Source organism: Poecile atricapillus, chromosome 3 (assembly GCF_030490865.1).
Source record: "Poecile atricapillus isolate bPoeAtr1 chromosome 3, bPoeAtr1.hap1, whole genome shotgun sequence".
NCBI lineage: Eukaryota > Metazoa > Chordata > Aves > Passeriformes > Paridae > Poecile > Poecile atricapillus.
The window spans coordinates 47,140,889-47,150,972 of record NC_081251.1 but is presented as its reverse complement, the minus strand read 5'-3'; the positions used below and the strand labels follow the sequence as shown (position 1 = coordinate 47,150,972).

At 41.4% G+C, this 10,084-nt stretch overlaps 1 protein-coding gene across 2 annotated transcripts in view; it reads left to right on the top strand.

Annotated features, from left to right (window-relative positions):
• The first annotated feature begins 797 nt into the window (after positions 1 to 797).
• Positions 798 to 10,084, top strand: part of LAMA4 (laminin subunit alpha 4) — a 99,552-nt gene continuing 90,265 nt past the window's right edge. For both annotated transcript variants that reach the window (XM_058835330.1, XM_058835329.1), the window contains exon 1: positions 798 to 1,431. In XM_058835330.1, coding sequence (XP_058691313.1) covers positions 1,231 to 1,431 — 201 coding nt within the window. In that variant the 5' untranslated portion in view covers positions 798 to 1,230. The remainder of the gene's footprint in view (positions 1,432 to 10,084) is intronic.

Here is a 10,084-nt window from a genome sequence, read left to right as displayed (position 1 = left end):
TCCCAGAATGAAGCCTGGTAAGACAATTTCTGTGAAGATTTAAGAATGAAGTCTGACAGGCCAGTGGAGCTACCACTCCCAGCACACAGGACCGTTGAGGGACAGGGTGCTGACCCCTTGGCTGGAGCACTGCACATTAGTATAATTATACCCTGACTTCATCCAAAAACCTAGCAAGGGTTACTGTCTTGTCTTTTAGAGATCGTAGTCACAAAATGAAGTGAGCTGTGGGCAACATATCCAGCTCGCTTTCATATACACACTGCAAGCCTTGTTACCAGGGCCTCACAAAGCATCTCTTGAAAAGGGAATACAAGATGCTCTTTGTAAATAGAAGTTCATGAGTCTGAGGAATGAAGTCATTTTCCAAAATCACAGTGAACGATATTTTCACGAGCCAACGAGAAGCTGAGAGGTGGGCTTGAGGGAAAGGAACTGAATGAAACATGTTAGAGAAACCACTTAGCCCTATTAGCCTATGGCACAGACAGGCTGTCTCCCTCCTCCTCTTCCTCCTCCTCCCGCCCACAGTCTCCCCTCCCCCATGACATAAGGAATGGCTACTCTAGCGAGGGGGGGGGGGCTTTAATAAATTTGGCACCTTTCTGCCTTCCGCTGAATAAACTGGAGATGTTAAAAAATAAACAGTCAGGAGAGTCAGTGTTCGGAGCAGTCAGATGGAGTTGTGGGGGGTTGGCATGGAGAGGGAGGAAAGGGTGACCTCACTTTCTGAACAGTAAAGTTTGAGTGGGAGGGTCTCCACACGAAAGGTAGAAAAGGGAATGATGTGAACATGTGAAGGAAGCCAGAGCACTGAACGGAGCGTCAGTCTGTATCCTGACAGGGGGAGATAAGGTGGCTGGAGAGCTAGCGGTGCTTTCCTGGAATACAATCTCTGTTTGACACTCTCTGCCTAAGCACTGCCCATCTGTATGTTATTGTGCTGGAGCCTCTGGGGAAAAAGAGGAGCCACAGGCACGGAGAGAGAACGAGGGAGGCAGCAAAAGCGGTTTTCTTCCCTTCTTTTCTTTTTTTTTTTTTTTTGGTTTTTTTTTCCCTCTTTTAAGTCGGGATCCGGTTAGACTGTCTTGAAGTGCCACATCTGGAAACTGAATGCTGAAGGAAAGTTAAAATAACTGAGGCACCACTAAGCCAAGGGGGGCTGATTGCAGAAGAGGGTAAACAATTACTGAGACGCTAGAAGACCACTGCTGGATGTAAGGGGAGGAAATGGCTTTGATCTCCGCCTGGCCCCTCGTTTCTCCTGTATTATTCTTTTTGAGATGCTTCTCCTCCAGCACAGCCTCGAGTGAGGGAAGCGTTTTTCAGTTTGACATTGAAGGTAGCTCAGCGGTCAGCACGCAAGAAGCCACTGTTATCAGAGGGCAGCAGCAGGCAGTAGCTACTGGAAGTTGGGTGCCTTTTGCTGAGGTACAGTAATTCCCTTCTCTCTCTGGTGTCTGCAATTTTCTCTTTTCACCTGTCTGTGTCAAAGCTCCCATCTGGTTAATTTTAGCTTACCCATTCGAGCCTTAAAGCGATACAGGAGGATTTGGGGGTGGGGGGAGGTGGTCTGAGACATTGCATTTTGGGACTGGAGAGGTACAGTTCAGACTTCAAAATGTACACATGCCCTGCCTGCTGTGAGCAGACAGCTGCTGTACTTTGCAGTGAAGCTGGCTTAACATGTCTCTGACTTTCCTGCCAACATAACTAAACAGGCCTGTCCAAACAGAGCTATTTTACAAGAGTTAATTGTCACAACACTTTTCTGCTTGCCTTGTAATTCCTGCAATTGTAATTTACTGAAATTTCCTGAAAGAGTCTGTCTTTTGATGGCAAATTCTGTCCTGTAGAAGTTTGTGCTTTTGCCTCTGAATGCCATCCGCCCCCAAAATCTGAAGTTTGTTTTCACAGTGAAAGCAGGGGATGACAAATCAAATGCATCTAGGAAACTGCCTGCAGAGAACACACCTGCAGAGATTTTGAGTTCCAAAAATTTTGTGCTTGGGATTAGTGACAAATGAAATTAGAGAGATCTGACAAGCAATTTGAAAATGAAAAATTTTGGTTTTTTTTTTTGTTATTCTGTTATTTTGGGATTGATTTACTACTTTTCATTTTAGCAACACTGCATTGGGAATGGGCTACTCAAAAATATAGCTTGAGGAAATAATAAATTACCCCAGCTTACACAGGGGGTGGGGTAAGGTTGGAAGTGGAACGGTGGACACAGCACAGTAATATCTCATGCATGGTAGATGCAAAGTAGGAGGCTAATTGAGTTCCATAAGGTCATGGGAAGGGAAAGAGTAGTTCTTCTAGCATAACATTCAAAAATGAGGTGAGATTAGCACAGCTGTGTCACTGTGACAATATCAAGATCGTAATCCCCAATATCACATCGCTGATTTTCCACGTTTACTCCACTTGCCAGAATTAACAGCCATGGAAATAAGTGCATAAAGCCTGCAGACAGCCAGGGTTGCTGCAGGGCTAGGCAGAGCTCACTCCCCTGCTCCAAGCAGCTGGACAGCCTCAGGAAACGCCTGCCCACCCTGCCAGAGAGTCCGCATGAAACATGACCTGTGTGAGAAAACTGAAGACTAAACCCCGCTTTGCTCAGCATAAGGACTCTCAAGAGCCATCCCAGTTTTTGGACAGGCTTCATGATGTGGGATGTACAGATTTTCTCCTCTGGCCTTGGATCAGCCCTGGGAAGCTGCATTGCCACCTGTTGCTTACAACATGGAAAGCCCCTGAATGAAATGACTTACTTAAGAGCTGGATGGGTTTTGTAACTGGGATAATGAGCAGAAGTGATTATTAGTCTTTCTTGATATTATAGCAATGTATGGTTTTCCCAAAGACACAGTTCACATTTCTTGACATAAATATATTAGATTTTACTTTGGGAAAGTGCTGTGAGATACACTGGACAGTGCAGGGGAATTACATTTTATGTTTCTTCAACCATTTAAATCCTTCCTGAATGTTTGCCAACATAATAGACTCAATAACTGGTGTTTCCTCTGGTAGTTTACTGCAGCCCATGCAGTGGCAGCACTTAGACTCTGGATCCCATGTTACAGCTGGATGACAGTGCCTGGTATCCTCATGCCAAGGCCCTTGGCTGCAGAATGCTATGGCTGCATGAGGAAGAAGCAGGGGAAGAAGCAGGGGCTTCAGGACCTCTTTCTAGCTGCATATTTCAGGCCTCACCTCCATGGCAGTTTTCAAGGAGGCCCAGTAGGATGCTTTTTTTGGGATAGGACACATGGCTTTGTAAAAGTGAGAACCTGCTTACTCATTGACCCATGTGTGTGGTTGGTAATAGGAGTCAAGGAACAGGCTTTAAGCCTGGAGGTTGATGTAGGGGCCGGAGACTGACGGTTTGGTAGTCTCTCATCCAAGGAAGGAGCATTACTTTTGGTCCTCCGAGAACTTCTCCCTCCCACAGGTCACCTCCCCTTCCTCAGCCTCAAGAACAGGGCTATCCAAGCAGGTTTGAATTAGCCTCTTTTGAAGCATGAGTGCTTAACCCACAGCTCCCAGTGAACCGCAGAGTAAACTCCCTTACACAGCGCGGTTTGATTCCGCTCCTTCGTCTAAATATTGACTCAGGCCTACAGCTCTCCCGAGCAGACAGAGGCTGTTAGTCATGTCAAATAGTGCCAAATTATACAAAGGGGGCAGTTTCATATGGCAGAGTTACAAAGCCACAGATGGGCCTTCATTGTGGTCTGTGGTGAGTCAGCTGCAGGATGAAGTGGAATGCCCATGCCGGTGGGAGTTTCTGAGATGTAACTAGTGGGATGCTCTTAAATCCCAGTAAGGGTTTGATATAACAGAATATAACAGGAGATCTCAATTAAGGTAAATACATATTAGTGAATATTTCACAGCTTTCCAATCCTCTTCCTTTACCATGTGAGGCAACCCTATAGTAATTGGGAAGAATGGGGAGAAGTGATTTAAAAAATCAGAATTAATGTGGAACTGTGGAGCTTTGCCTTCTTTTTCCTTTCTTTTTAGTTTTTTTGGTTTTAGTTTTTGTTGTGGGTTTTTTTGGGGGGTGATTTGGATGAAAACCTCTTAAGAGAACTAACTACACTGTTATGTGTAGTTATGCTATGCTGATATGCTGCATCCATGCACAGAGAGTACCATGGGTCTGATTAGGAATTCAGTCAATTCAACTACCCTGGTGCTCTCATTTTTAATCATTATGTGATCCAGAGCACCTAAATTAGGCACATAAATTTTTCCTAGATGTTTCAATCAGAATCATGGACTGTCTTCAGGTACAAATTCCCCATACAGTAGTTAAAACAATAGACCTGTTAAGCCTCTGATTCCTAGTGGTGTTCCCTGGAAACATTCAAAGGAGTCTCTTCCTCTTTAAAGACCTTGTTGGATGCCTGCTTCAGGACAGTTTATAAATTAGCCAAAGTAGATGTTTAAATTAACTGGACTAGATTCCACGCAATGAAATGTTGTGTTCCCTATATAAGGAGCATTGTTAGTGACCACCATGGAATATGATAGCTGCCTCTTGTTTCAAAAAAAAATTGCTTATAAACTTATTAAAATTATTCAGAAAAGTATCATGAGAAGGATTACAGTGTTAGGAATTTGAAGATAGCTGAGAGAGTCTGCAATACAATTTGCCAACTCAGAGGGAGGTTAAGAAAAAATTTGAACTTATTGTGTAAGTACATACACAGGCAAAAAAAAATTAACAATAGCCTTGTTAGTCTAATAAAATAAGGTCTTGGCATATGCAACAATTGAAAACTGAAGGTGACTGTTGAAACAACAAGTTAGTCAAAGAATTTATTTTCAAAAGTGATTAAGCACTGGAGATTTTATTCAATTGTGTTGGTTTGTCCATGAAGAGGCAGATCAATATGAAAAGCACTCTTAAATACTCAGAGTATTTGTGTGCTATTTAGGAAAACTAAGTTTCTTGGCTCACAAAGATAATAAGGGGAGGTGTGGAGATGTTACAGTGACGAACCCTGATGTCTATGGGGAGACAGAGAGAAAAAGAGGGAGTGCAGAGCATTGGATCCAGCTCATCAGTGCAACCCAACAGCAGCTGGTGACATGGAGTCAGAGATTGGTTTTTCCAAACAAGGATAGATTAAAATATTTTATAAGGAAGATTTATAATAGATGGAAGCAAAGGACTTAAAACAGGCACATATCAAATGAAAGCAGACAAGCAAGTGGCAAACATCAGAAATTTTTGTTTTACTGTTCCACTCACAAGCTTGGACACAGCAGAAAGAAAGGGAATGGTGAGACACTTCCAGGTTTGGTGAGGCACAGAGTTGAAACTGAAAAGCAGAAGTTAAGTTCTGAGAACAGTTATAGCCCACTGTCAAACACATGGCTCTAAACTAAGAGGCAGATCATACATTATCATTTAGGTCTGAAGGCCTGCCACTGTCAACATTTGTGTTTGTAAATTCCACTGATGCAATGGTTTTAATCATACAGATGTGGATTTTGTTCCCCATTTCTTCCCAAGGAAGGAAGTTCCTTACAGAGTCTAAGGTGAGAATAAAAAATGGTACAAGACTTCAAATACTAGAGAGTATCACAAATTATTCTCTCTGATCTACACTTCGTTGTCACTCTTCTTAATGTAAAATGAATATAAGGTGACACGCAGTAAAATATTCATTTCATTCTAATGTAAATGATTACAAGAGGCCAGAGACCAGTAGAGGAGATGAGTGTGGGAAGGATTAGGATAAGACAGACATTCTGTGGAGACATCAGCCAAGCAAAAAAAAAAGATAATCTCAAATGTCCTCCATGGAAAGAATTGAAGTAGTGGGAAAGGAGGTAAACTGAAGCAGGAAGACAAAGGAGAGGAAAAAATTAGAGCAAGAATGAGATAATCAAGAGTCTTAAGAGTAAAGGAAAAATATAGAGTTGGGACAGGGCAGGAAGCCAATTCCCAGAGTGAAGGAAGGCATGATATTGTTGGACAGATGGAAGAGGAAAAGTGGTTCCAGCATCAGTGGTTTTGGCTCAGGAGAAAGGCAGAGAGGCAAAAGTCCTTTAAAGGAAGCAATTGTCAGAGACAAGTCAACATTAGCCATTTATTGTAAGAGAAAGTTAGAGGCATAAGTTATCAGATGGGGCTTGTATGAAAAAGTGACATGTTTGATGATCATTTTTTCCCACCTGATCTTTACCAACAGCTGCTGATAAAATGCAAGAAGCAGTATTTGAGATGTTTGCTTTCTGGTTCTTTAGAGTGATAAGCAATGATTAGCATGGGACTTGTGACAAATCTCTCTAAAATGGCTCACATTAAATATATATATAATGACAGCAATCATAAGTGCCAGCCACTTGTTAACAAAGACTCAGACTATCACCAAATCATCTTCAGTCCTTTTCTCCAAAAAGGCTGGAACAGAAAATTTTACAATGTTGAGAGAAACCACAATTTGATCCTTACTTGCAGCATTAATCTGTTCAAAACAAACTAGCACTACAAGAAGCAGCAGAAGACCTAATCCTGAGGTGTGAGCCAAAAAGGGTTTTAGCTTGACAGGAACCTTTATATTCTTTTAAGCTAATGTGAACTGTATCTACTTTTAAAAAGCAGATCTTTAAATTAATTCACTTCAGACCCTTGAGGTTATGTTAACTCCTATAATGGGAAATTTGGATTTCTAGCTGCTGTTTCTTCCTGATACAACAATGTTATGTTCTGAGAAACATCTATTAGTGGGGAGGAGGTTTTATTGCAGATGTTTGTGATTCCAACTTAAGTTTCTCATCAAAACTTTAATGAAAATCAGCTGCTTGGAGTAGCGCCACCAGTCCCCAAACCTTTTGAACCATAGGAAGCTGAAGCAAATGGAAGCACAGGACAGAGCAGATGCATAGTTGGAAATCTTCTCCATTTCAAAAAGGTGTATAAAACACCCAGCAGAAAACAAAATTTAAACTCCACTGCAGTGTATTCCCACAAAGTTTTTGGCAAGTACCAGAAAAGTGCACCAAAGCTTATTCTGGGCTGTGAAAACCAATAAAAAGCATTTTATGCCCACTCTTATTCACAACATGGGAAGCAAGGAAGGAATTAAAAGTCCAGTTTTTCTAGGGGGCATGAGAAGAAATAAAAGAATTGCTTTCTGAAGGAAAACATGGCTTGATTTAAACTGATAAAAATTAGAGCTTCTAGTGTTCAAGAGCTGTGTAAAAAAGGTCTAGTTTCTGAGTAACACATAAGCAGCCTCTGATAATTTACAGCTTGCTTCTGGACCTAGATTTCAAACACCAAAATATAGACCCTTCGGGTCTTATATTTTAATTGGTCCTCTTGAATGCTTGGATCTGATCCCAGTCCATTTTCACACACCACCATGAGCTGGGGATGTTTGGGTTATGCAGCCTAATGTAAGATTCAACAATTGCTGAATAGCATTATACACAAAGCTGTAAGAGCTCCAAATTTTTTGAAATCTAATTCTTTGCCATTAAAATCTCAAAAAAGATTTTCCTAACTGTCAGTCAGGATACAAAAAGTGTGTATTTGACACAATGAAAACAGACTGACTGAAATATAGCAAATATGATCTGGTTTTGTTGTTCCTGTTTAGCTGTATTTTACAATTCTTTATATAGTTATTCTCTTGAAATAAATATTTCATAAATACTAGAACTCCTTTTTTTCGCTCTTGTGACAAACCAGCAAGAAACAGTGCTAAACTCACAGCATTCAAGAGTCAAAGAATGAGAGAGGGCTGTGAAAAATATTTTAGAAATTACTATTCCAACTTTACAAGACTGTAAGAACAACTAAAATGTTATTGTTTAGGTCATGACATATGGAAGCCAGAGAGTATGAGAGGAACTGGCACACTTTAATTCATTTGAAATTAGTTAATTTTTGGCACACATCATTAATTTAAAACATAATTTAATAATTACAAAAAAAAAAATACTTTACCTGGATGAACAACTTTTAATTTGTTCTGTAAAAATAGACTTTTTAACTATAACTGTAACACTCAGAACAGTTGCTTGACTCTGCCTACCCAACAAAAAGAATAAAAATTAGCTCATTCAATCTTTGACTATTTTTGCCAGTAGAAAAGTAGCTACATAGAACCAGCACCTAAGCCAGATACTTTCTGAGCTGTGTAGTACCCTGTTACCACCCTACAATGCATCTTTTTACTCTTTTATGAAAGACCTTCTAAGTGGCAAGAGGTTAGCAGATTTTCTGCCAAGGGTAAGGCAAGACCAATGTGTCCCAGGGTTTCCTACTGTGTTTTTCCACCGCTGAGCCTGGATGGGAGCCCATGGAGAGCCACAGAGAGACTACCATTAATGACTCCCTTACACTGTGCTCCCCACTCCTGGCTCCAGGAACTCTTCCTCAAAAGCATTTTGTGGAAGCAAACATTTGTCTAGATCCAGTATCCAAAAAAGGAAAATAATTAATAAAAAGCTGGCAGGACAAAATATAACATAACCCTCCCTACCCTAGCTATTAGAGTCCTTCATGCTCCAGAAAGGCTAACACAGGGCTAACAGGCCCATTGAGGGCAGGCAAGGTCTCCAGAGCACCAGTACCTAGTGCAGATCCATTCAGGGGGAGGTGGACAGGTTTTGGAGATCTAGACATGGTGTAAAGTCAGGGGGAATGTGCATATCCTGCTCAGCCTTTGCAAGTTTGTGGTTTTCTGTGGCTCTTTACTTCCAGTGAATAGCAGGGATAGTCTGCAGAGGTCTCTAAGGCACCAGCTAATTCAGGGTGTTTGCTGATGGAATTCTGTGGGGGATGAGAAAAGAAATTGTTTTTCTCTTGATACATCAATTCTTCCCTCTCCTTGAGCCAGAAGAAGATTTATTTCTTCATGATCAGACTATGCCTATGATGAAACAAGCCCAGAGCCGCTGAGAGACGGAGGCAGGTTACCCCTTCTCCCCAGCCCTGGCTTTTCCTCTCTCCTTTCAGAGCACAGCCTCTGCCCAGCTTCATCCTGAGTGAAAGGCATGCAGTACAAAGTTAACCATGCTGTGCTGTCTTACTCCCTTCCCACATGTTTGTAAAGTGCTAGGATGATCCCAGGGGAAAGCCCTGTTTCTGAGAACTGCCCAGAAACACGGGATCTTCCCATCAGCCATCCCAGCAGCTGTCTGTCTTGTCCATAACTGGGCTGCCCTTGGCAGGCAGAGATGAATGAAAGCTGCTCTTCATCTTTCAAGGTTTTCATATTGGTTTCTTTCTAAGAGGCTTTTAACTGATGTTATGGCTAGTGGTCAAGCAGATCACTGTTTTTCTCTGCTGTGATTCCAACACTTCAAAGAGCTGCAAAATCAAACCAGGAAATACTGGAAATCTGGAATGGGGGGAAATTGAAGCTTGATATTTACCCTCTCAGTATTAACAGTGTACCACAAGCACATTAGTACTTGCTTTCAAGCCCACTTTTCTTTTTCATCCCTTGAAAATTTTTGTCTCTATCTGTAAATCTTTCAGGGAGTACTGTAGTTTATCAACTGATTATGCCTCACTTATCTGAGCACCTCAGTGACTCAGAATGTACATTTCATGTAAGTGGAGACTGGGTGGAGGCTGGTTAAGGAGGAAACAATGTATCCCTTTTCCTGTAAATTGAATAACTTGGGATTTTTTGAAGAGGAAAATCAACCAGCTACCCTTTCAGCTGCAGATTTTCCATTTCTAGCAGTGAGCATCTGTAAAAGTAAGTTTTTCACTCAGTGGCAACACTAATAAGTAAATTAGAGACTGGCATTAATCTCTGATTCTTAGCCAGCTTCCAGACAGCTAAAACACTTTAGCCCTCCCCCTTTTCAGAAAAGAATGCCTTTTAAGCAGAGGCTTTGTCTTTCCCACTGTATATGGAAAAAATGACTGTGCAGTTCTATGGAGAATGCCTAGCTGAGATATGTTTATGTTGGATCCAGCCCCATCTCTGTTGCTGAATGGCAGTTTGTTTTCCACTTGAACTGGGGAAGGGATAACAGTCTGGAAACTTTTTCAACACAGGAAATTTTTAAAAAATTTGATACAATTACTTAG